This window comes from Esox lucius, chromosome 13 (assembly GCF_011004845.1).
Source record: "Esox lucius isolate fEsoLuc1 chromosome 13, fEsoLuc1.pri, whole genome shotgun sequence".
Lineage (NCBI taxonomy): Eukaryota > Metazoa > Chordata > Actinopteri > Esociformes > Esocidae > Esox > Esox lucius.
In genome coordinates, this window is record NC_047581.1 from 20,686,070 (window position 1) to 20,714,025 (window position 27,956).

The following is a 27,956-nucleotide window of genomic DNA, read 5'->3' on the forward strand; positions in this document are numbered from 1 at the left end:
GTTGCGATTCGCAATACTATATTCAATGTGTTACATTAGAAAGAGATTACTGTAGATGATTAGCTTATAGCTATAAAGTACCTATAATGACAATGACTCCAATCACTCCATGGCTGGTTTGTTTCTTTAGACAACAGTGACAGTTGAATAGCCAACCACTATGTTATGTGAACTACACTATGTACATCAAAATGGTCCTTGTAGGTGCAGTTCGTCCATCGCAATATAACCGTAAACGGTTTTCTAACCAATAACAGGTATAACAGGATTGCAAAACTAGATTAAATGCGTTAAAGTAGAAAGAGATTACTGTAGATGGCTAGCAAATAGCTATACAGTACCTATAATGAAAACAATGACTCCAAAACGGTCCTAAGCCTGAAGTAAAAAACAGTTTTACTTCAGGCTTACTGTAATGTAGCTGCTGAAGCTTGTAGCCAGTGAAGTTTTAGCCTATACGTAACAAATCCTAATGCCTACTTCGTTTGGTCTGTGGCGAGGATCAAACCCTGGTCGACTGGGTGGCAGTCCGTGTCTCTAAACATGCCCTGGAGGGGCCCAGTGAAAGCATGGACCTCAATCCAATTAAATGTTTTTGGAAAGGGTTGACAGTTGTGGTTTATCAAAGGTTGTAATCAAAATTGACAGAGATGAAGTAATCTTTTTAAAGGAGAGTTGGCAAAGAGTGCTGTGTTCAGAAGTACAAAGCTGATAAAGATTATTCAAACTTACTCATGTCTGTAATAGCTATGAAAGGTGCCAAAGGTTTTGTTTTTGTAATTAATTTAGAACAATGTGTAGATTTTATTTTTCACTTTGAAATTATGGACTTTTGTGCTGATCGATAGCAAAAACTGCTAATTAAATCAATTTTTTATTTAATGTCGTAATACAGTGACATTTGGACAAGTCCAAAGGGGGTGAATACTTTTGAGATTCACTGTTTGTGGGTGGGACAAATATAATAGATACATTCTGCATATTTTCCTCCACTACTTAACTTAAACTTGCCATCCTCTTAAAAGTAACATTCAGCATTTGGACAAGATGTCCTCCATTGAGGTTTGAGTCTAGCTCTCAGTTGGATCAATGTGTTATTTATAGCCTATCCATCATTGCTGATAACACTGATCCAATTGGCTCATTGATCATCTTTCCTCCTCATCTTTCCTCCTCCTATGTTGTTGCAGTAAAGGAGAATGTGTTCTTAGTCAACATGCCTTGTACAATTACAGTACAATTGAAAAGTTAAATAATCCATCATTGTTGGAGCTGAGTAACCAATGTACATCTAAAACCAGAAGTAATATTCAGTTACATTTACTTTCATCATCAATTGCATTGAAGGTCCCACCCTTTTTCAACCCCTTCCACCCACCAACAGGAAATCAACACAAATAGTTTATCACCTTTTCTAGAGCAGAATGCCATGTTTCCATCTTTCTCTTTTTGGAAACTGCCTAGCCCAGTGATCTTAACCACAAAGCTACCTGGCCTAAAATATTATAAACCAATTATAAATTGTCTGTATAACAATAAGTCAGTAATTTGAGGTTAATAAACAAAAGGCTACATATTTCTCAAGGGCAATGACATACAGAAACATGGAAGCAGTTTCACTTGGGTTGTTCATTTCCTGCAATGAAATTCACTGTATTAAGTTTTACCAAAAGTAAAGAATATGGCAACATTGCCATCTTCTGTTAAAAAGTGAGACTACAGAGAAATGAACAGCCCATAATAACACAGAACCGAATAGGCCCTTGTATGAAAATATGATCTGAGTTGACATTTCTACTATTATTTAAAGAAATCATTAAAAAATAACGATTACCCAGTAATCATGCAGGTCTCTACAAAACAAGGCGTTCATTACCTATTGTAATTAGTATAATCCACTAAGGTTGGGCAAAATCAAAGACGTTCCAAAGGGATATGACTTATGTCAGTCTAAAAACATGCGGAAAACACACTATATAAAATTATATAGTATTACTCAGGCAGGAATTTTTTCCCCCACTTTTTCATATCCTTTGTCCTTTTTGTGGATCAATTATCCGCGGCACAAAATACCGCCATAGTGCTTAGTGGCTTGACTTTTCCGAACTGGTCCTATGTAAGATGGCGGACATTCTGGTGCGTCAGATTGAACTATATGATCAATCTATGCTTTATATCTATGGGGACAACATCCAATCAAAAGGGTTTACGAACCGGCGTTTGTCTCGTAGAGCAGACGCATGCTTTGGAAGATCTGGGCCAATGAACAGCAACGAAGATTTTTCTTTTGACCAGTAGTATTTCGGTGTACTGGACTGTTTTTACAGGAAGTTGGTGATGTGTATTTTCTTAACATTCATGTGTTAGGAACTCTTACCAGCTACTTAATTTAGTCTACTAATGATAGGGACCGATCATTTTTAACATTTACAAGTTGTTGAATGTTCTTTCACTTCTCGGAAAGAATGCTGTAATATGGTGAGTACTGTGATCATGATGCGTGTATGCTAATGGGCTTTCGCTAACACTAACAGCTGTTTTGCAGAAACGAGCCTGGTTTATCAAAAATGCTGCCGGTTAGCAGCCATCAAACTAGGGACATCCTGTGTTTATTTTATTAAATTTAACCAAATACAGTTTAGATTGACTTTCTAGTCTATCTAGTCTTAGAGTAATTGTTTAGCTACCAACTAAACACATTCTAGCTGACGTGTTACGTTAGCTTAAGACTGCCTCCGCAGTTTTTCCTTTGATATGTGCTGTTAAGAACCGGCAATGTAACAGTCATGCGTTCTGTGTGATAACTGTATCTTGCATCTCTGAAACATGTCTCCAACACAGCAGTCCCTCGACTAGACCAACTTGAATAGATGGGGGACGTGTCACTTGAGAATGGAGGACACTTTCATCGTTGATGATGATGATGGCTGCATTTACAGTGTGGTGGCGTTACACCAGTGGCCGTCTCCTTGGTGGATGGGGACCGTTGCTTTGCCTGCTTCTGGGCTCTTTGGTAGCGCTGCTGATGCCCATGGTTGGGGTGGAAGATCAATGCTGTGCCACTCTAAAGGGGATTGCCCTGTTACGTTGCCAGCTGTGGGGTAAAACTCAGCGCCCCCCAGTCCAGTCCACCAGCCTGACTGTCCCCTTCACATCCCTTGATCTCCTGCCATTTAAGGCAAAGCCCAGTATAGGTAAGTCAGGAATATAGTATATATAATAAGGATAATGAAAACATACAGTGTATAGGGAGTCCACGAATGGGTCCGGAAGAAGATTCTCAATTCTTATAAGCCATGGCAATATTAAATAATAGCAACATTACGGTCATATTGATAATGAAACTGGCCTGAGTAGCTTCCATTGTACATCATTTGGTGGAGACATATAACGGATGTTGTTTTGTAAAATGCCTGTCACTTTGATGAATGCATAAATTTCAACAACAGCAGCACTGTACTGAATGTTGTAATAGAGCAAGATAATTTATTTCGGTATGATTTATCAGGCAAGGAGGATAACCCCATTAATACACTTGTTGAGTTCATGATTCATTATTTGAATCATGCAAATAATGAATGGGTTAAAACATGTTTTGTATAGAACAGCCTAATTAATGTTACTTGTATGGCGTTTGCTTATTGTAGAGACAGAGCTGGAGGCAAAGGCAGCCCTGCAACAAGCTGTTGAGATGAAGAAGCAAGGCAAAAGAGAGAAGGCCTACAAACTGCTGGTGCATGCACTCAACATGAACCCAGACTTTGTGGAAGCTCTGACGGAGCTTGGTACCATTCTAGAGGAAAAGGATGTTGTCCAGGCAGACCACTTATATACCAAGGCCCTGACCATCTCACCGTGTCACGAGAGGGCCCTTGTGAGCCGTGACCGCACTCTTCCCTTGGTGGAGGAGATCGACCAACGCCATTTTGGGGTGATCGACAGCAAAGTACGCAGGCTGATGTCTATCCCCAAGGGTAACTCTGCCCTTAGACGAGTCATGGAGGAGACGTACTACCACCACATCTACCACACAGTGGCCATCGAGGGCAACACACTCACTCTGTCTGAGATCCGCCACATTATCGAGACTCGCTACGCCGTTCCCGGCAAGAGCCTGCAGGAGCAGAGCGAGGCCATTGGTGTGGATGCAGCCATGAAGTACATTAACACCACACTGCTGTCCCGCGCCGGGGCCATCAGTGTCAACGACATCCTGGAGATCCACCGGCGTGTGCTGGGCTATGTGGACCCAGTGGAGGGCGGGCGGCTGCGCACCAGCCAAGTGTTCGTAGGCCACCACATCCCACCCCACCCCCAGGACCTGGAGCGCCACATGCAGGAGCTGGTGCAGTGGCTCAACTCGGAGGACGCCCTGCAGCTGCACCCTGTGGAGTACGCAGCGCTCGCCCACTATAAGCTGGTGTACGTGCACCCCTTTGTGGACGGGAACGGGCGCACGTCACGGCTGCTAATGAACCTGGTGCTCATGCAGGCTCGCTACCCGCCCATCACCATTCGCAAAGAGCAACGGTCAGAGTACTACACGGCCCTGGACACCGCCAACGAGGGCGACGTCCGCCCGTTCATCCGCTTCATCGCCAAATGTACCGAGATCACGCTGGACACCCTGCTGATCGCCACCTCAGAGCACACCGTGGGGCTCCCCGGCGCCAGCCACCACCAGGCCTGCCCCGACTGCAAACAAACCATCCCTGTCCACAGCAGTGAGAGAGGGAGGGAGTGAGAGGTGCAGGAGGGTACATGACTGTGTTTTGATTTGTATTTCTCTATATGTGCTAATTTGGGATTAATTCTGAATTGTTATACATATCTGTTGATATAAGTATGAAGAAATAGCAGTCCTGATATTAAAAAGATAGTTTTTTTTTTTGTAAATGAAAAAGGACTTTAAGGCCTGTAACTGCATTTGCTTTCCTTCCATCTTTTGTGTTTTATTTTATGAATGAGTGAATGCATTACAATAACAGGTGTTACAAATGGGTAACAGTATGTTTGTTTGAGATTTGTGATTCTGCTCTGATTTATGAGAACTTCAGAACAGCGCTTTGGCCATGTGGGTAGATCACTGTCTAGGTATTGATAAACTGTGGTGATTACAGGTTATTTTATGTGATTAGAGGTGCTAGGATCTGTTGTTCAGACGATAAATCGTGTTGGTCCGTCTTGCATCAAATTGCAGTAGTTATTCATCTGGGTCATACTGTCTGGTATTTCACTGAAGCACTTTCATGTATGTAATTGAGTTTATTTATTTTACTACAAAATAAACTATTTTATTACCTGTTGAATGTGATTTTTGTTTTTAAAATTCAAACATTTATATTTCTTTAATAAACAACTAAGCCAGAAACAGCAACAAAACTCCAATTACATTTTTACAACACCCAAATGATATGTTTAAAACAAGCAGTAAATTAAGAAAAATCACTGAACATAAGTAAAACAAACACAACCTCAGAGAAAGTTGCACTGACAAAGCTTCTATTTAACATGTTTTCTAATAATAGTAAAAGCAAACACCATGACAACGTATATATTTTAAAAATTACCACACAATGTGCATACACCATGGTTTGTATTGGACTAACATAAAGCAACTTCTACAGATTAAACATTTAGTCTCTGTAACTAGATTAGGCCACTGTGGTGTTATAACGTTGATAGATTTAGCTAATCATTCTCAAACATACGAAGGTATTACAAAACTATGGCCAATTCATGGGGGTAGTGTGAACACTGAACACACACTTAACATTCCCCACAAACCAAACAGTATTACTAGTAAATGCTGGGTATCTATAACCACAATCTGAAAGGAAAAATACATTTAGCAACTCACGCAGATTGTTTTTCAAACCTTTACATTCATGTTACGTTATCACTTTAAACCTCTATTGTAAGATTTGATAAGTGGAAATGGAGGGCTATGGCAATCTAATAGCTGCATAGATTTTCTTTATCCCAACAACATTTTATTCACCGCTGAACAAGACAACAGTAAAAGCCTCAGGGCTTTTCCAAACTGCCAGTTTCTAACTCTCTTACCGTCTCATGGCTTATAATGATGGCTACACTAGGAGCAAGCAATCCAATCAAAAATGGTTTAATGGAAGTAAATAAAAAATAAGCACAATCCCAGAAAAACTGACTTACACCAAACATGTCCTCCTTTCAGGTATGATAGCCTAAACATGACAGGCAAAAACAATGGAAGTTTCTGATATGCATATAGACCCCTATTGGAATTATAGTGCCAGCAAAAAAAAATATTCGGTGTGACTGCAAATACAAAAAAAAAAATCTAGGTTTTGAAGTGTGCAACTCTCACACTCTGGGAATTTTTCAGCCCGTGATACCCATGTAGAAAGTTATGTATTCAACAACTAATATATACTTATTTCGAGCTAGACGTTATAAAAAATAAAAGGATCAACAATTTATTTAGGCTGATTTGTAATATTATTTTTTCAAAACGAAGTAAGGTTTGAAATGGATCTAGTAATTGTGTGTGATATTTTGTGTAGAAAATAATTGCTCTTTCTCCCCCAGTCTGGTGAGTGGATAGGGTTGCTGTCCACTGAAGGAAAGAGAAGACGACTTCCTGAGTCTTATTAGGAATGGTGTGATAATATATTTTGTAGCTTAACACCGTTAAAACCCACATCTGTCGGAAGAAAACTGAAACTGCTGATTATTACAACATACCCTGCTTCTTTTTATCGTAATTTTTTTCCCTCCAGTTAATCTCACAACCCCATTTTCAAATCAGGCCATGTCCCTAGCTTGGAAAATACTGAGGTAGCGACAGTTGTCACTAGGCCATACTGCCATGCAAAAGCCATCTCAATGTGAGCACAGGTGAGGAATGAATTCAGGGCTGCAAATAAATTATTTGTACAACTGCAGTTTTTAGATAATATTCTGTAAAACAACTGCCCTGTAGGGCATGCAAAATGTTAGTGGTATGTTGCCAACTTAAGTTGCCTAAACACAAATAAGGGGGGGGGGGGATTTTCATTTTTGTAATACATATATACAGTATACACAAACACACAAAATAATACATCTCAAAACATCAAGCTCTTGTATAATACCTTTTAAAACAACAAGGAACGTAATTCACAAGCTGGGTTGTATAACAAAAGATTACTCAATTTGCCTTAGCCTTTTTCAAATCCAGAAAAACAAAAGAAACACCTTCCGATAATGTGTATTATTTACACACAAATATACTGTGCGATACATGTCCTCTATAAAACCACTGCACCACACCCCAAACAACTGAAACTGGTCACTAAAACAAGCATACTCTCACACTTAAGGACATGGAAATACAGGGGCCAGTTAAATACAGGAGCCAGGGACATTAAGGCTTTTTCACACAAAGTGAGAAGAGGAAGTGGGCCATGGGAATGGATTAAAGGGGAGTCAAACACTTGCAGAGCACAATATCTGCCATAACATCTCATCAAGGACACAAGATGGCTTTCAATACAAAGGCAGTTCTATTTGATGCGTTCCTCCCACAGTTCTCACTTCTTGAGAAGCATTTTAGCGAAGTCTGAATTAGAAAGGGGCTTGGCTTGTGCTTCAAATCCAGTGTCTCCAGATGTGCCATCTGTGGGTTTAGGTGCAGTCCCATTTTCTGCTTTACTTTCTGATCCAGTCTGCCGATGTAGGGAACGAGGGAGCAGTGACAGCTGGGTGCGCCCTTTTCCCCGTCTGATAAATAGAAAAATGGTATCAGACCTCTCAAATTCAAGTTTCACTGGTTAACCTCTATAACATAGTATATATCTCTACAACTGTCAGTGTTCAAACTTTTAAAGCTAATTATTTGCACAAGATTTCAACCCCAAATCTACAGCCAAAATGCTGTTTGATACTACCTGCGCAATTGAAACCAATCACATGCATTGGAACTGGAAACAGCTTTCATCAGCTCTTAATGCGCGCCCTTCATTAAAACGGGCCCAGCTGCGATGATGTGATGTAATGCAGCTTGCTGAACAATTCTGAATTAAATGCAGTGTTTCCGTGTTCCACAGGAAAATCTCAAACTTCACATGTATCAGACACTCCCAGATAGTATCCAAACAATGCATAATTCTAATACTCACCCATTTACCCAGTATCTGCCTAAAAGCAAATTCAGCAAATACAATTTCAGCATAGAAACACAATAAATAGGGCCAAATTCGCTTTGAACAGAAATCAAACCAAACTATTTTTATTCTGATGTGATTAAATAAAATGGACCACCATTGTATTTTTCCTTAGATTATTGGTGTACTCATAGATAGGAATCCTACAAACAAATCATAAGCCAGGAAAAATACAACTGAGAAACAATTTGGAAAAATATAAAACAGATTTTACAGTAGTTTATATAACCAGATAAATAAAAAGAAAATGTAGTGCAGTACATTATTTTGCATATTAGAACCTGGGAAAAAGTGTGCCTAATTGAAAGCAAAAGAGTGGCACACCTTTCATATTTCTTTTTATGTAGCTTTCATCCGAAAAGTTTATAAGAGCAGACCCTTGCAGTACTAATGTATGTATAGGATGTTTTCAGCTCTATTACTGTCCACAATTGTTGTGGCTAATTGTCAGCACTAGAGACAATTGAATCTCTTCCAATTGTTTGCGTGAATCTAGGAAATTGATATTTCATCTTAGGAAATATGTACTCCTTTCAAAAAATGGCAGTATAGAGCCTTGGGACTTCTTACAGGGATAGGTCAACCTATATTCATATTCCTTCAAAATAAAAATAAATACTGCATTGTGATTGGCTGACTTCACCCATCCCCCTTTCACACACACACACTTCCGAAGCCCCTTTTTGAAGAAGAAATACTGTACACCAAGTGGCTTGAATGTCACTTCCTCACATAATCTCTTATCACTGGTTTGTGGATGACAATTAACTATTTTTCCTCCTTCCCCTTCTGACACCAAGGTGGCAACACACATTTCTGTAAATAGCACACAGAAGCAGTAGAGATGGGTAGGTCTGCTTATATCTTACCAGCTGGAGAAACGGGAATAAAGGGCATGATAAAAGTGCATACTAAAAGGCCAAATCTTAGTCTAATCTTTGTTTTAGGTATCAGCGTGTGTGAAGCATAAATCATTGCTGGAGCGTTGGTCAACTTACGATCCGTACACCATATTCCGGGGCACCATGGATCCCACGGGCCTGCTGAGGGCAGGCTTGTCAGCTGCGTTTCTGCGAGGTGGGTTGCTAATGGCAACAGAGAGTGTGTGTTCCTGTAGTACCGTGCCATCCAACTTCAACACAGCCTGAGAGGCATGGGCCTCATCCTCAAATTCCACATACGCCAGTCCCTGCAGACAGGCCAGAGCAGCACGTTACAGCATGTTTTCAGAACAAATGGAGCGGTCATTTAAAACACACGTTTTTATAAAGATGGACATCTCATTCACATTACAAGATTTTTAATTGAGGAGAAAACTACTATTGGCAAAAGGGTACAGAGAAATGCCTAACCCGATCTTTATGCCTTACCTTGGGTTTGCCTGAGCGGTTGGTGACCAGGCGGATATCTTTGATGGTGCCGTGATCCTTGCAGAGCTCCTCTAGTTGCTCCTTGGTGCAGGAAAAAGGTAGGCCAGAGATAAAGATCTTGTGCTTCTCCAGGTTTGTGTTGTACTTAAACACCTAGAGGAAGACAAAGAGTTACTCACTTTCAACATGGTGAACTATTCCATTCATCAACCCCTAAATGTCGCTTACCTTGAAATCAGGATTTTTGGTTTTATCCACACACGGCGACACAAACATTGGCCTGCCATCCACCTCTTGCCGGTCCATCTTCAGGGCCTCCGTTACAGACGCCTTGCCCTCAAACTGCACGTAGCAGTACCCTCTGAAGCCCTTGGGAGCATAGACGGCGCGGACAGACTGCACCGGGCCGCAGGGCTCAAACAGCTCCTTCAACCTCCGTTCTGGATCCTCCATGGTGAAGGCCAGGTTACTGATGAACACACTGCAGTCGTCCTTGCGCTGCTCTTGGTCGTCTTCCTGGGTCTTCCGTACGGTGGTTGATGCACCATGTTGGCCCCTCTTGGTCCCTGAGGGTTCCTGCCTGCGCACAGGCGGGGCTCTCCTCCCAAACAGTCCGCTCTCCGTGTCCATAGACTCGTCAGCCCCGACACCGTCCTCCCTGAAGCCCCCATGGCCTTCCCCTCTGGGCCTTTTTGGAGGTTGCTCTGTTGCACAGACATGACCCAAAGATTTAATCTACAGAAGGTCCTGCAATAGTCCATCTCTGACAAGGTCAGATGAGTTCTGCCTTCTGACAAGCTGTTATTCACACCACTGTTGTACTGCATTGTTATTTGCCCGTCTGTGGCTCGCCTGTTTGCACAATACCACAAAGTAGAGGAAAATAAACTGTCCAGCTTAATTAAAACAAGTGATCTGTGTCTGAATCACCTTTTGGTATACAATACTTCCCTTTCTTTTTCAACCTCAGATGCTTTTTAATGCCGAGAGGACTGGAGACACTTGAATGTGAAAAGACCAGTATAGCATCCGTTGCTGAGACACGGCGTGGCTTACATCCATTATCCCATGCACAAAGTTATTTAGGTCACTTGCTTTACTCATTATAACATTCGGTAGAATAGTAATTGAAGGCTTTAACACAAGTCTGCCTGCATTATGTTGCTGGCCAACGCCATGTGACCATCTGTAGGTGTGATCTATACTTGTGAATGGAATTGGAGTGCCGAATAAACTCATCACTGACTGCATGTCACTTTTATAGTATAAATATAGATCAAATGATAATATTACCACGCTGAAATAATAAAAAATAAAAAACAGGCTCTCCAAGATGGCTCCCCTTACCCGATTCCTCCCCCCACTCCTCCTCATAATCCTCCTCCTCTGCCTTCCTCTTCTCCCCAGGCCTGGTGCCTTTCTGGCCTTTCTTCTGGTTCTTCTTGTCTGCCTTAGCCTTCCGCCGTTGTTCAGTCTTCTCCTCCTCCTGTCTAGCCAGATGGGCTTCTTTCTCTGCCACCTGAAACAGGAATTACATTATTAATTAATGACAGCACAGAAAGACAGCCACACAAGCAAGAAGTGTTTCTTCTTTTCAATACTGTTACTACAATCTACAGCTGTTACTCTTCCAAGACAAAAATAAATAAAAAAGGTTATTTCCCCTAAACAAGGATCAACATAAACAAGGTTCATTGGAAGCACTGGTGTTCCAATCAAACAAAATGTAAGATGTAATAGAACAACTGGTTGCACTTAAGAGCCTCAACTTTCTAATATGTGCATGAGCATAGCGAGCAGCTGTTTTGTTCTGTGTGTCGCTGTCTAACCTTGGCCCTCTGCTCGTTGACTCTGTTCAGCCGCGTCTCTGTCTTCTGCACCGCTGCATCCCAGTCCTCCAAAGAACCTGGGGTGACGGGAATCAACGGTAAACCAAACCCTATCATGTTATTTTGAGCCCAAAACGGACTCAGGCTATCAACGGACACTGCTTATTTGTCCACTTATCCATCACAGATACATCACGTTGACTTACCCTCCACCCTCTCGAAGGTGAGTAGGACCTCACACACATGCTCTGGGTAGTCTGAGGTACACTGGACGGCCCGATGTAGGGCTTTCCTGCAGTGGAGGGCATCTCCATACGACCTGCAACCATGAGTAAACCCATTATAAAACAGTTCAGACAGAAAATGTCACGTATTAGTTTAACCATTTTAGAGAACTTCATCACAGCAGTGTTCATGCAGTGTCTAGGCATTAGGCTTTGCTCCTCTGTGGTAGCTCACTGCACTCACATGATCATTTATACAATAGTACCAACAACATGTCAATAATATTATTAATAGAAATCCCCATAGGCAATGAGCAAGGCACGCAGTACCGATCCCTCCACAAAATGAAACAGAACCAAACAGTTGGAGGCAGGGGAGGTGGGTGGGCATGGACCCACATGCTTGTACGGCCATATCAGTGGTTAACCTGATGATTAAATAGACAGGTATAAAATCTGACATTGTGATAGGAGGGATCTACATCAGCTGATGCGTCGCTGACCAATGACCACTTGAGTTCCCTGACTGAACTGGCTACTACACTAATTTAGCAGATTCGCCACCTGTTGATTTCATACTTAGAGAAATTGATTTATCATTGGTGACCAACAGTGACTTCACTGACCTCTCCAGGTTATAGTACTCCAGCCACATGTTGGCAAATTTTGCATTCCCTTTTGTCATGATGCTGTCCCACAATTCCCTGGCCTTCTGCATGTTCTTACAATGCAGAGCCTGGTAAGAGAGAGGAAACATGTTTGTATAGCTGCTGTTTTGTACTGACAGCGGATCAAACATTATTCAGTAAGCAGAAAGTCAGAACTATGTAATAATCTACAACCTTACCTCTATTTTTGCCCAGACCTGCATGATGGTACAAGAGGGGTCTCCACTTTCACTAAACCCTAATGAGAAACAAGACAATGTTGTCTAATGAGTCTCCAACACAAATACACGAACATCAAAGGATGAAGCGTATAGCACAGAGAAGTGAAGTCCACTTACTCTCCTCCACATCCTGTTTCATATAATCCAGAGACCGTGTGAAGGCTGCCCGCAGCTCCTCCAGCTCTCTGCTCGACTCTGGAAAAGAACACAACATTATCAAGAGCACTTACTTCACAACCACAGTTGACTTTCCCTACACCATAGATAATATTCTTAAAAGTTATGTTACTTTGCTTTACCCAATGTTAAGGTGCTTTCACCTTTGCTGAAATCAACGCGCCTCCTCAAGTAATCGAGGTATGCTTGCCAAATCTCCACATAATCTGTGGCTTGGATGAAACCAGCATTCAGGGCCTTTTCAAAAACATCTGTGGAGGAAAAAGATACTCTCATAATTTCACGGTAACACGGCCAAAGAATAAAAAGGGAACCTGGGAGTACACATAAGACAGGAGTTGCATACTTCAAATAACTAAACAAACCTAAAGGTTAGCTTTATTTTGTATTAGGGCTTGGTTAAAGATCCAGATTTTCTTTTCTCCCAAAAACATCAGAATTTGTTTTTAAAAGGGACAAAACCTTTCTCACAGCACTGCATGACACGCCTTGTGGTCCAGTGTTTAACTAAGATAGTGTGGTGGTCGACCCCATGCCTCCAAGGCCAGTAGGTAGTGTTTAACTGAGATAGTGTGGTGGTCGACCCCATGCCTCCAAGGCCAGTAGGTAGTGTTTAACTGAGATAGTGTGGTGGTCGACCCCATGCCTCCAAGGCCAGTAGGTAGTGTTTAACTGAGATAGTGTGGTGGTCGACCCCATGCCTCCAAGGCCAGTAGGTAGTGTTTAACTGAGATGGTGTGGTGGTCGACCCCATTCCTCTCCAAGGCCAGTAGGTAGTGTTTACCTGAGATGGTGTTATGATCGGCCCCATGCCTCTCCAAAGCCAGTAGGTAGTTCTTCCAAAGTCCCATGGTCCAGGGGCAGTTCCGGACGGCACGCTCATGAGTGGACAGGACGAGGTCTTTGATCTTTAGTTGACGATCCTGAGGAAACATAAAACATAGTAAAAATATAAAAGTAAAAAGTAACTATGTTACCTCCAATGAATGATGCAGCAGCCTTCCTTTGGTCAACTGAGATATTACTGCAGTGCCATTTTGCCAATCTTGGTACTTTGACACATTATTCACCCAAGTTCTCCATTATATTACACATATATTTGTGTAGCCACTTCTGTAGTCACTGGAAAAATATATATCATTTGCTTATCCAATTTTTATCTACTCTCTGTTTTACTGACTAAATATATAATTAGCTCACTCAAAAAACATTTGATAGCTGCATAAAACCACATTATCATCACTTCCCTCATTAGTTTAACTGCATTAATATTCCTATACATAGTCCTTTTCTTTTGATTAATATATTATATAATAATTGTTGTTATGCAAATTATTCAGCCAACACTGCCTTACTATATGTCATGGAATGTTGAGTTAAATAGAACCTATGTTTTAAAACTCACATATTAGGTTTTGGAGCATACAAATGTGGCACTATTTAGTGAAAAACATATATTAACATCCTATTTTTTTTAAGAGGGAAAAGGTGTGGAAATTGTCGATAAGAATTTGATTGACGTAGGCAATTTCTGTTTAGTATTACTTGAGGACGTTATGTAACTTGTTGTGGGGGCTGACCCGCTGAAGAATCTACAGCTGTATAATCCAAAGAAAGATAAAGCAAGCAAAAATTGGCATGTTTGGGATCATTTTGATTTAAATAAATGATCGTGTTCTTTGCAAATACTGTGATTGTGTTAGAATATAACACAATGACTACGCCAATGATGTATCACTTGACAAACAAACATATCACCATGGCTAAGGGGTCGTCCTCCTCTTGACACCATTACATTGATGCTAGCTGGAAATAACTATAATCAACAACGGGTAAAGAGGATAACAAGAGATTTGCCAGGTAATAGAGAAAGATATATGAGACCAATAAATAATATTGACAGTGAAGGTCTTTTGGGTTTAATAAATTCAAGGGAACTGGGATATAGCATTCCACTGTGATTCTCAGTCACCAGGAGCACAACAAAAGCCTTCTGAGATAAAATAAACTTTCTGCGTGATATTCTACTACAGCTGGATGGAAATCCAACAGAAGGGTGGAAGGTAGGCTAAATGAAGGAAGATTCCCCCGGCAATACATGTGCATCCCTGTCACCTCAGTGACATCCAAGCAGGTGATATCAACTGGTGGACTAACCATACAACCCATGTGCTCGCAACTCGACCCAGAGCATAAAAAAATTATAATAATCAATAGGCTTGCTTGGAAAGTCCAAAGACATTTTATTTTAAATTGTTTTTACAGTTTGTTTTTGTCTGATATGGTTGTAAGAACTATTCACGGTATATCTGTAGAGGGCGTTGTTGGCCTCATTTAAATGTAGTAGGCCTATTCATCGAAAAATGGTGAGCCCAATTGATTTTATGTAGGGTTAAAATCACTTGTTTTTCACTGATCTTTTGACTATTTCTGTTTTAAAATATACTGTTTCCATTTTTAATCCAGCAAGGCGGTATAAGAGCATTGCGAATATTTTCTGATAATTATGTTGCGTTTATATTTTAGTCGAGTACAGTGGGGGTTTTTGTGTCCCAGACTGAAAACCTTTATGAACCCCCAGACCACAGATTGGAAAATAGGATTAAACCCCCCCCCCCCCCCGTGAATTAATTGCTGGATGTGGTCCATGTTTAGTGTTTGCCATTTCAGCATCTAATTACCATCCCATTAACGCAATTAAATGTCTCATGAATTAATTTCAGTTGCTGCTGGAGACGCCTGGCTGTGAGTAATTAAAGGTCCATTGCAGGATATCACTCAATGCACTGCTGTGAAGGTGAATTGTAGGACAAATGGGACAAACTCACCAGGTACTTGGTGTATTTTGCCCACATGTCTGGTACAAGGCAGTTCTCTGCTAGAGCCCGTTCAAAGATGATCTGGATCCGTGCAGGGTCACCCTCCTTCTGCTCATAGTCAATGTAGGTCTGATACTCTGCCAGCTTGGGTGGCTCTGCTGCAATCTGAAACACAATTTTTGGCATGATGACTCTACACATGTGGTAATTGGCCTGTATGAATACGTATTTAATGTCTGCAAAAGAAAAAAAGAAAAGTTGGATGAAAAAGAGCAAACAAGTATGAAAAATGTAAAATAGTCCTTTCAGTTATGGGTTTTAGACTTGCTTTTATGATATCAACTAGGTATCTATTAGGGCTGTTCCAGAAAACAAAGTGAGTCAAACAGCTACATTGTTACATTAAAATTCAGATCACAATAAGACCAACCGCTCACAGATTCTGCCTTAACACTCCTGAAGCATCAGAGCACAGTCTGCTCAAATGTAGCCTATAATAAAGCTGCAATAAAATGTGATGCGGTTCAGTGTTCAACTGATCCGCTGCAGAAACGACACTAAGAATGTTGACTGACAAGCTAGCAAGTGGCTTAAGGTTAGTTTGTGAAAACATTACTCTGAATCAAATCTGCTGAATACAAATAAAGAAGAAATGAGCATGCAGTAAATAGGTAAACCCCCGACGATGTATCAAACAAATGCCAAGGACTCACTAGATGTGAACGCATAAACATGATTGTATAAAGAAGGAAAAAATTGCTTAGTGGCAATATCATTTCCCTTGGACCACAACCAACATTTCTCTCGTCATTTTTCCTTAACTGTGGCTTACAGGTCAAACAAACATTATAAATGGTAAGCCACTTGGAATAAAACTAATCAGGTCTTTCAAATAACAGTACGCTACAAATGCCTTGGCTATAACTCAATATATGGAGAGTACCAGAGTTTCCTCATAAGGCTTGCTCTTTTCCATCTGTTGAAGGGCCCTCTTGTATTTCTGGGTGATTGTATCAGAGACCCCCTGATCCGACCACTCTTCATACTCTGCATATGTTCCCTCCATGTCTGCAAAAAACAATATTAAGCATTATTGCTAGGTAATTTTCAACCACAAATACGCATTGAAAAGCCATCGACAGTTTAAGGAAAAAGAATAAAGGTGATAATATCAAAAGCATCCTATGATTTTATTATTAACTAAAAGGAGGAACACTAGGTTCAGCAATCATTTAGAAGGATATAGGCTTTTGTAATGTTATGTTCGTCTCTTACTGATCACATACAGCCAGATCTGCCACCTGAACAAAATTTATGACAAAAAATGGCATCCTGCCCCTTTGTACAACAGCTCCTACAGAGCGGAGTAGGGAGAGCCTTACCCATTAAGGGAATGGCCAGCTGGCGGCGGAATAGAGTGTAGATGCGCTCGAGCTGAGTGTTCAGATGCTCCTGCTGCTCACGGGTGGGAACGCTGCCAGGGGGGGGCTGAGGAGAAAACAGGGAGGAAAAAAATTTCAAATTCCAGCAAAGACACTGGTTTGAGTAATATTAAATGTAGTTTATTCATGCTTACTTAACATTTCTTCCCAACACTAAAGGCTGAAGGAGGACCACCAATAATTATTTAGCTTATGGTCCTCTGGACTGGGACCAGTTATAAACATTTGTCTGGCAAGATTTAGTCATTTACAAAAATAAACTATTAAAAACTAATATTTAAATTAAAAAAAAAAAGACTAACAGTTGATAGTTGGCAAAAGAAAGCTACAAAGACACTTTAGAATCAATCTTGGATAGCGTGCTGCAGCCAGTAAAGGCAAATCTTGTTTAGAGTGAAGTGATCTTAAAAATTATTTCTTAAAATGATACACTTTAGAAACAATAATCTATGCAGTTTTCATAATGCAATCCTAAAGTATAATGACTTATATGTAACAGTTTAATACATATTACAGTGTAGGCTATAAACCAACATACAATGCTCGAAAACTTAAGGGAACACTTAAATCACACATCGGGTCTCGATGAAGGAAATATATTAAATACCAAAGTCTTTACTGTACATTGTGTAATTTGTTGAGAACAAAATTCCACAATGGTCAATAGAAACCAAAATCACCAACCAATTGAGGGCTGGATTCAAACTCACACTAGGGCTGCACAATTTATCGAATTATAATCAAAACTGCAATATTGACATGTGCAATGTCCAAATCGCCAACTTACGCGATTTTCAGTTCCAAAAAAAGGTGAATGGAACAGGCTTCACACAAGGCAAAGGGCACGCATCACACAATAGTTTTTCTTGCGGCTGCTGTAGGTATTTTTGTAGATTACTTAAATACATGGACTGATTTTGTTTAAATACTTGTTGGTTTTTCAATGATAGTTTGAGTTGACACTGCAACTGCTAGCGAAGTTGTCTGCTTCGAGCAAGCGGCACCAAGATATTGTCCCACATAGTCTACGAAATAGCATGAATATTGAAAGTTTTGGCTTCAATGTCAGTGCATACAAACAAACTTAATATGGGTGAAATATCTCAAGGGATGAGAAGTTTTGCCTGACCAGCTATAACAATGGCACAAACATAGCAAACGCCATTGCATTAAATAAGCATTTAAACGAGTAGTTCAACACAGGCTGCACCTTTAAATTGGTAACAAGTGTAAAATAAGAAGCACTGAAATTAAACTAGATTTTTATTCAGTTTAACAGCACATTATGTAGGCTATGCGCTCCATTTTCAAGTGAGATTATCTACAGTGTTTACACTTTTGATAATCGCATATCATTACTGTAATTGCAATAATTGTCAAAGAGATCACGATTCAATATTTTATCCAAATCGTGCAGCCCTGACTAAGACAATTTATTTTTTAAATCACATGCAATACCAAATTATGTGAATTTTATCAAGGCAACTCATAACGTGACTCAGTAGTGTATATGGACACCTGAAAAGATCTGGGCATGCTCCTGAAGAGGCAGCAGATGGAGTCCTGGGGGACCTCCTCCCAGACCTGGATCAGGGCATCAGTGAGCTCCTGGACAGTCTGTGGCGTTACTTGGCAGCATCGGATGCAGAGATGCATAACGTCCCAGAGTTTCTCAATTTCATTCAGGTCTGGGGAACGCGAGGGCCAGTCAATGGCATCAATGCCTTTGTCATCCAGGAACTGCCTACACACTCGAGCCACATGAGGCTGGCCATTGGAGCACCAGAATAAGGTCAGACTATGGGTCTGAGGATTTCATCTTGGTACCTAACAGCAGTCAGGGTACCGTTGGCTAGCATGTGGAGGTCTGTGTGACCCTCCAAGGATATGCCTCCTCAGACCTTATACCACCAAACCAGTCACGCTGGATGATGTTGCAGGCAGCATAACGTTCACCGTGGCGTCTCCAGACGTCTGTCACATATGCTCAGTGTGAACCTGCTCTCATCTGTGAAAAGAACTGGGTGCCAATGGCAAACCTGCAAATTATGGTGTTCTCTGGCGAATTCCATTCGAGGAGCACGGTGCTGGACTGTGAGCACAGGTCCCAGTAGAGGATGACAGTTTGGTCAGAAACATGCACACCAGTAGCCCGCTGTAGGTCATTTTGTAGGGTTCTGGCAGAGCTCCTCCTGTTCCTCCTCACACAAAGGAGCAGATACCGATCCTGCTGCTGTGTTGATGCCCTTCTATGGCCCTGTCCAGTTCGCCTTGTGTAAAGGCCCATCTCCCTGTATCTCCTCCATGCTCTTGATACTGTACTGGGAGACACAGCAAACCTTCTCGCAACGGCACATATGGATGTGCCATCCTGCAGGAGCTGGACTGCCTGTACAACCTGAATGGGCTGCGGGTACGGCCTCATGCTACCAGTAGTGACAAGGACACTAGCAAAACACAAAACTGGAGAAGAATCAGTCAGGAAGGACAAGGCCCTGGATGACCCCAATTGAATTAAAATTACAACACCATGTTCAGGCCAGAGGAAATTCTGTTCATGCCAGCTGTTTTTTGACCAACAGACCACAGAAGGAAAAAAGATAGCAGTAAAGCCCCTTGAATCTCACTGCTGAGTTGAAGTTAAGCAAGATCAGACCTGGATTGGAGACCAGATCCTGCAGGAATTGGGGTTGGAGGGCTGGTAGGGGGGCACTCTCCCTTTCACCTAAATATCAAATTCCAATGCCAGAGAGCAGTGAAGGGGACATTTTCCCTCATTGGGGCTTTGGACAACAGCTATACATCGATAAGAAAACTCTTGGCCAATACCGATAGCCGATACTGATATACCACAACATGCCAATGTTTTGTCATTAAAAGAATACAAGTATTTAGAGTAACAAGTAACATAATATATTGCTGCAAAATTTACAACAAATCTGGTGATCTAAGCTGAGTTTAGTCTAAGCCAAAATATCACAGATCGAAAACGTCCAGCTGCACCTGAAATGTTACTGTGGTAACAGAGACAACAGCACTTCAGTGCATCGGCCTACCGCAACTCACTAGCTGACTAGAATCTGACTGTCCTGTATTAAACCGTTGTTGCTATCAGTTGCAGTTTAAAATTAAATTCTAACATTGAAAACCACCAGGTGTGAACAAAACAATTAAAAAAACGTTTTTTTGTGTGAAAAGTATCTTTCGATAGAGTACAGGACACATTGTTCTCCCCCCCACCCCACCATCCCGCACCTCCCCCCCACCATCCCACTCTCATCCCGCTTTTTTGTGGTTGTCCAGAGAGCCAAGGTACATTGAAAGCAGCAGAAACACTGGAAAACCTAATCGCTCTAAAATATCAGGCAAATTTAAAGCAATCAGCTGATACAGAATATTACATTTTTGCCTATAAAAATCGGCCAATACAGATTGCTGGCTGATATCAGTGCATCCCTAAAAACAGTGATAACTAAATGACTAAAATGTTAAAATAAGGTCAACCCCAGTATTATGCAAAACACACTAATAAATACAGACACAGTTAGATCATTCATATTAGTAGTAGTACGTTGCAGCTACTTGAAATATGAATTGGTCAAGGAAACTCACCTGAACAGTAGCCAGTATGGCATTCTCAAACTCCCTGTAAGCCTCCCACACAGTCGCACCCTTGGTCATGTGCAGTCCCACAGCTGTCAGGGCTCTCTCAAAGATAGACCTCACCTTCTCAATTCCACCAGGCTGTCCCATGCCCCCGATAGAGTACTGGGCGTACTCCAGCCAAATTTCTGGGCCTGAAGGCCACCCAAAAAAAGTATTGTTTAGTCTACAATAACTTCATATACTGTAGATTTTTTTTTTTTAAACAATGCTGTGCACATAGAACTCACAGATATAATCTTTCACAGCCCTCTCAAAGAGCTCATAGATTTTCTCACGGTTTGGTTCCTCCTCTGTTAGATGAATCTCATCCTTGAGCCAATCCAACCAAATCTCTGCAGGAGGACAATGCAGATTTGCATCCAGGTCACAATAACATTCGAAATGTTCTTTACATGATATGATCTAAAAAAAAATTTACCACTTTACAAATTACCAAACCAACACATCCTATATAAAATGCACCTTAATGAACGATCACAAAATAGCAGTAAAAACATTTACAAGAAGTAACTTCAGTCTACCACATCTCCAGGATGAACCATCAGACACCAACCTTCAGTGAGTGGGAAGAGTTCACTCATCTTTTGCCTTGCCTTACGCAACCGAGGCAGCTCCCCCTCCTGCCTCAGGAGTTTAATGAGGTCCACATGACAGTTGTAGTCAAAAGCATTGATGGAAAGCTGAAAGTTACACAGAGTACAAAAGTTAGACAAATAACAATTTAGTCCATTTACATATTTAACCTTGAAGCAAATAATATAAATCTAAACAATGAAAGACTATTGCTAGAACCATAACATACAGTCTAACTTTAATATTGTTACTGACTGGGCTAACCAGGCACCATTACTGCACTGAAGCTCGTCAAAGAGCGCGCGTAGTCTGGTGGGAGCACGTTGGGCAACCCACTCGACCTCTTGGGAAATTGTTAACATGCAAGCTCGCGCAAAATCCAATAACGTTAGCAGGCTGCCAAGATTACAAACATGTTCTTTATATTGACTGATTCCACGAGTATTATCTACTGTACCGTTGTGGGTGGAATGTGGTGGATGCTGAAGCATTATTAACTAGCACGTATCAATAACATAAGTGAACCGCTAACGTGGCTACTACCGTCAACTACATCACAGTGCCAAAAACCCAAACAATTGATGTTTATTATGTTAAGGTTATTGTTATCTAATCTAAATGTAAAACGTTAACCAAAAACGTTGTTACGTTAGTTAGCATGGCCCTGTTGTGATTGTATTAGCCAAAAAATATGTTGGGGTACTGATATCTTATATACTGTACTTGATTACATCTAAGCAAATGTATGATCAAGGGCTTAGGTACCCTTAATACCAACTGCACGAGCTAGCTAGGTTTCCATTCATTTTTAAAAATAGCTAGCTACAGTAACGTCTTTAGCGTTAGCTTAATGCTAAGCTAACTAGCTAGTTAACGTACCTGCTCCTCCAAACGTTGAATTTCTGCTTCATTTTCTTTTTCGTCTTCTGATGAATCGTCTTCGTCGTTGTCGGAATTTTCAATTCCCATACCCTCTTCTTCGTCTGACTCCATTTCTCTTTCCATTTCTGCCTCTTCCTCCGTTTCTTGCAATTGCATCTCCTCTGCATTCCCCGTTGCTGCCATGTTGGAACTGTCTGCCTGGTAACAGTTAATAGTTGTCCAAGGTAGATGCTTGCTGGTGAACCCACCCCGATTCTATGCAAAATTCAAAATGTCAAGTAATCTTACCTACAACTACCTACATAGCCACTGTACACAACGCATACGTCTAACGTTACAAAGCTCTAAATATAAGGATTGTATGACTAGCTATATTGAATATTACAGATAGAAACGCGTCTACTAATTGTTTGTAATAACAATTATTAGAACGTATGTTATTTACAACATAGCATATCGTCTCGTGAACATTCAACATAGCTTGCTGTATATATAACTATTTTTTTCTCAGTATCTTGTATTGAAATGCTTCGCAACATCAGTTGCATATTTTAAAAAACGGTTTATTAATTGGAAGGGTTCTCTATATCCTCTAGACGTGCCTTGGTGGTATAGGGTTAACCATAACATTGTAGATTTGGCCATGGGGCGTATCTGCAACCTGTCCGTTTTTCGGGGTTTTTACACATTTTTATTTGTTATTAATATAATTTTTTCTACCGGTAAAATGAAACTGCAAATTCCTGTGAGACGTTAAAGGGGCAAATAGTGGCATTTGAAGAAAACCTGTAAATGGCATTGGTCTACACCTTCCCAAGCAATGCCGTGCCAACTGGCCACATGCTGGCGCTATAACAAGCGATAAACTGGGGCATTATTTTTCTTCTTCTTCTTTCTTCTATGTAATTTGGCGGTTGGCAACCATAACTTGTAGGTGCATTACCACCTCCAACTGGACTGGAGTGTGGACCAAAGATAGGGAAGGCCTAAATCCTCCCCGTTAATTCAGTCTACCCGTGGAAACACAAGACGAACCGAAAAACGATGTCACTAGCCTAACAGTTCGACTAAACTCACGCATTCAGACCCATTTTCCCTAACTCTACCAGCAATCCTTACTCCCCCCTCTCATAGCTTTGACACCTAGACATAACGTGTTCCATCGTCTCCATCCGCTCCAAACAGCTATACATCCCAGTATCATGTTTACCTAACAATTTCATGGTGGAATTATGCTGGGGCATTTTCTAATGCTCGTGCCTTTCAACCGCTGTCAAATTCAAACCGTGTGAGTATTCATGTCATTAATGTAGGTCCGCCTCCACGTGAGGAACAGTACAGCTTTTTTGCATCTAGGACCCCTAAAATATGCCATAATGGATTTTACGCTATTTACAATTTTCTTTAAAACACCTCAATCCCGAGGCTTATATGGGACAGATCTGCCGATCTGCACGTAACTTGAAGTGTAGTATTTATGGATGAGGTCCTAACAACGCTAGATTTTCCAAACGACATATTTAAAACAAATCCTGGCCACTACTGACCAACACATTTTCATGTGAACAGGATCGAAAACAAAATGCCTATTAATCAGGAATATATATTCGTATCTTAGTAAAACCTGGTGATCATATTCACAAAAACGGTTAGACACCACATGTGCAAGCACATTCAGATCAACCACCAGGTGGCACTATAAAGGCCATGTTTCTATATCCTAAACTGTTTGACAGACGGGAAAAATTGCACACTCGCTCGGCTATACAGATCTAGCTTAACTCTGACGTGTGGTTTTGTTTAGCCTAGAGGTAACGCTACTGTACAGAAATAACATTTCGTTCATGCTCACAGTGGTCATATTGTTTCAGCTAGATCGCTTGGAAATAACTGCGTTTTCACTAATCAAATTGATTGATGCAACTTAAGTTTTGTGAGAATCAGATTCGGACCATCTGTTATACAGGTGCAGGTCATAAAATTAGAATATCATCAAAAAGTTGATTTATTTCAGTAATTCCATTCAAAAAGTGAAACTTGTATAATGTATACATTCATTCCACACAGACTGATATATTTAGAGTACTAATGAACCCCAAATTCAGAATCTCAGAAAATGTTAATATTGTGAAAAGGTTCAATATTGAAGACACCTGGTGCCACACTCCAATCAGCTAATTAACCCAACACACCTGCAAAGGCCTCTCAGTCTAGTTCTGTAGGCAACACAATCATTGGGAAGACTGCTGACTTGACAGCTGTCCAAAAGACGACCATTGACACCATGCACAAGGAGGGCAAGACACAAAAGGTCATAGCTAAAGAGGCTGGCTGTTCACGGAGCTGTGTCCAAGCACATTAACAGAGAGGCAAAGGGAAAGAAAAGATGTGGTAGAAAAAAGTGTACAAGCAATAGGGATAACTGCACACTGGAGAGGATTGTGAAACAAAACCCCTTCAAAAATGTGGGGGAGATTCACAAAGAGTGGACTGCAGCTGGAGTCAGTGCTTCAAGAACCACCACGCACAGACATATGCAAGACAGGGGTTTCATCTGTCGCATTCCTTGTGTCAAGCCACTCTTGAACAAGACACAACGTCAGAAGCGTCTCGCCTGGGTTAAAGACAAATAGGACTGGACTGCTGCTTATGTTCTCTGATTAAATTAAATTTTGCATTTCCTTTGGAAATCAAGGTCACAGAGTCTGGAGGAAGAGAGGAGAGGCACATAATCCACGTTGCTTGAAGTCCAGTGTAAAGTTTCCACAGTCAGTGATGGTTTGGGGTGCCATGTCATCTGCTGGTGTTGGTCCACTGTGTTTTCTGTGGTCCAAGGTCAACGCAGCCAACTACCAGGAAGTTTTAGAGCACTTCATGCTTCTTGCTGCTGACCAACGTTATGGAGATGCAGATTTCATTTTCCAACAGGACTTGGTACCTGCACACAGTGCCAAAGCTACCAGTACCTGGTTTAAGGACCATGGCATCCCTGTTCTTAATTGGCGAGCAAACTCACCTGATCTTAACCCTATAGAAAATGTAAGGGGTATTGTGAAGAGGAAGATGCGATACGCCAGACCCAACAATGCAGAAGAGCTGAAGGCCACTATCAGAGCAACCTGGGCTCTCATAACACCTGAGCAGTGCCACAGACTGATCGACTCCATGCCACGCCACATTGCTGCAGTAATTCAGGCAAAAGGAGCCCCAACTAAGTATTGAGTGCTGTACATGCTCATACTTTTCATGTTCATACTTTTCAGTTGGCCAACATTTCTAAAAATCAGTAGTAATATTCTTATTTTCTGAGATACTGAATTTGGGATTTTCATTAGTTGTCAGTTATAATCATCACAATTAAAATAAATAAACATTTGAAATATATCAGTCTGTGTGTAATGAATTAATATAATATACAAGTTTCACTTTTTGACTGGAATTACTGAAATAAATCAACTTTTTGATGATATTCTAATTTTATGACCGGCACCTGTAGTGGGAAGATGTGAACAGTATAAACATAACAGTTTGCAGCTATGCAAGGAGTAGCAATTTAAGTACGCAACGTTATTGAAAATTGAGTAACATACATTGAATACCTATTTCATAATTGTTTTCATTGTTTCTTTGTGATGTTTTGGAAAGTGGGCTAAGCAGAAGAGAATTAACAAATTATTTGGAAATGTCTAATTTGCAATGATTTGGCAAAGTGGGTACATTCCTGAAACCTGGAAATGCAGTTTGTAATTTTAATTCACACTGAATCTTTTTGTGTGTTGTAGTACAATATAGAGGGAGTCTGAGAGAAAAAATACTCAAGTTCATTTGTTGGTCTGCTATAGGTAATTAAACATGCAAACATGAGGTGTAAATAGGTTATTGCCCACTTAGGTATATAAACTCAATGAAAGTGATGATTAGGGGTCAGGTGTTTTAATATTTTGGTAAAAAAAAAAAAACTTTGCCCATTGCCATTGGATGGAAGTTGTCATCACACAGGTTCCAAAGTCACATCATGCCACAATCAAGAAAAATTCTTCAGTTTCTTCGGAAAATAGTTGTCAATGGATGGAAAGGGTTACAAAGCCATTATTAAGGCTCTGAGTCTCCACTGAACCACAAGCAGAGACATTTTGTTGAAATAGAGAATTTGAGACAATAGTGAGTCACAAAGAATCATGAAATAACATCCAGGGTTCTGTATGCCCCTTTTGCCTCTGCTATGGTCAGTGTTCATGATTCTACTATCAGAAGGACACTGGGGAAAAATGAGATTCATGGCAGAGCAGCAAAGTGAGAACTACCAGAAAGACCATTAATACTTATCTCAAGTTCTCCAAAAAGCATCTGAATGATCCTCAAGAGTTCTGAAACAATGTTCTATATACAGTCAAAAGGAATATTGGAATATTTTGGGCAACATGGCCACATTATCTCCATTAAAACAAACAATGCATTACATATTAAAAACCTCATACCAAAGGTCTTGGTGTGGGGATGCTTTGCTGGATCAGGACCTGGATAATGATCCGAAATAAACCAAAAACAAGTCTACTTGACATCAGAGTGGTTGATTTTTTTTTTTTGAGGAATGGCTTATTTGAAGTCCAGCACCTGGTGCCAAAATTCCTCCAGGTTGCTGTGAGAGACTGATGAATAACTACAGGAAGTGTTTGGTTTTATTCTTTTCCACTAAAGGTGGCACCAGTTCTTGAGTCAAGGGGACGATTATTATGCAAAAGATTCATAATAAACGTCACCTTGACTCATTTTTCATGGCCATGTACAGTGGCAAATTTGTTATATTCCTATTTAGTTATCACATGTATATTAGTTATTTTTCATTTTTCAAATTGAGTGAAACTGCACTAAATCCTTTTCTGCCATTGTTTTACCAGGTAAATTTGCTAAGAACATATTCTTCTTTACAGCAACAACCTAAGAGCCAGTAGTGAAACAATTTTTTGTTGTTGTTTGTTTGGGGATGTAAACCAGCATTCATTTGTTTACAGGCATAATGCTCTTGACAACTAGGTTAACATACATATGTAAAATATTTTGTTGGTTTACAATACAACTTTTATGTTTTCTCTATCTTGGTTTCAGACTAGACAGACATTCAGACAAAGCTTACAACAGTCTGCGTGTATCAGCTGGACAGTGCCTCAACAAACAAATAAAATGTAAGGTAGGCTATTTTGACTAACATAAAAAAAAAAAATCTGACTGTTGAAACACATAGCTTAAATTATATATTTTTAAAAATGTCAAATTGTTATTGTTTTGATCTTTGTATGCCTCTTTCTCTCAGCGTACTCTACTGAGCATGTTTCACAACTAAAGGCCCAGTTTTTTATTTGTGACCATTAAAATTTTTTGATGGCATGCTGTTGGCATTGATCTTTCACCAGGTGGCAGTTCTTAACCTCTATAGGCTTCTAGTTGCACTTTATACTAAGTAAAAAGTATGTAATGTGAAGCATCAGACCTTTAGACATTTCTAAAATAAATAAAATCACTTTGTCATTATGGGTGTAGATTGATGCCAAAAAAGTTAAATCAATCAAAGTCTTACACAATAAAATGTGGACATAGTGAAGCGGACTGAAAACTTTCTGAAGGCACTGTGTATACTTTATTCATGATATTTTATTGTTGGGGGAAATTACATATTTTACAAAATTAATGAAGCTGTTTTGGCATGTGAGCACCTCAATACTGATTCTACAAAAATAATATGCAGCACCACTATCATACTTAGTGTCAGAGAGTCAATGGTGCCATTTTTACAGTCTTAGGTATGATTTGGCGGAGAATTGCAGTCCTAACCTTTCGGTCTCATGTATTACAGTAGCAGATTGAATAATTTGATTATTAAAAAGTTTAGCACATTTTGCTC

The 27,956-nt window shown here is 40.4% G+C and overlaps 2 protein-coding genes across 4 annotated transcripts; one reads left to right on the top strand and one right to left on the bottom strand.

The window, feature by feature from the left end:
* The first annotated feature begins 2,234 nt into the window (after positions 1-2,234).
* ficd (FIC domain protein adenylyltransferase) lies at positions 2,235-5,306 on the top strand. 2 transcript variants are annotated; one of them, XM_010896387.5, is made up of 3 exons: positions 2,235-2,478; positions 2,845-3,194; positions 3,648-5,306. In XM_010896387.5, exons 2-3 carry the CDS (start codon positions 2,915-2,917, stop codon positions 4,742-4,744), a joined length of 1,377 nt encoding a protein of 458 aa, XP_010894689.1. In that variant the 5' UTR covers positions 2,235-2,478; positions 2,845-2,914; the 3' UTR covers positions 4,745-5,306. The 2 variants fall into 2 exon arrangements, with proteins under 2 accessions (XP_010894689.1, XP_010894688.1); XM_010896386.4 differs by having other exon boundaries at positions 2,236-2,478; positions 2,842-3,194.
* A 1,796-nt stretch (positions 5,307-7,102) lies between these two features.
* On the bottom strand, positions 7,103-22,428 carry sart3 (spliceosome associated factor 3, U4/U6 recycling protein). Of its 2 annotated transcripts, none has more exons than XM_010896385.4 (19): positions 22,055-22,428; positions 21,156-21,282; positions 20,830-20,934; positions 20,549-20,733; positions 16,877-16,982; positions 16,438-16,562; positions 15,504-15,659; positions 13,460-13,598; positions 12,819-12,926; positions 12,616-12,693; positions 12,457-12,515; positions 12,236-12,345; positions 11,592-11,704; positions 11,386-11,462; positions 10,904-11,075; positions 9,785-10,260; positions 9,557-9,709; positions 9,185-9,375; positions 7,103-7,743 (listed from the first exon to the last, which is right to left on the bottom strand). In XM_010896385.4, the coding sequence occupies exons 1-19, from the start codon at positions 22,238-22,240 to the stop codon at positions 7,554-7,556; spliced, it is 2,856 nt and encodes a 951-aa protein (XP_010894687.1). In that variant the 5' UTR covers positions 22,241-22,428; the 3' UTR covers positions 7,103-7,553. The 2 variants fall into 2 exon arrangements, with proteins under 2 accessions (XP_010894687.1, XP_010894686.1); XM_010896384.5 differs by having other exon boundaries at positions 12,798-12,926; positions 22,055-22,427.
* Positions 22,429-27,956: the final 5,528 nt, after the last annotated feature.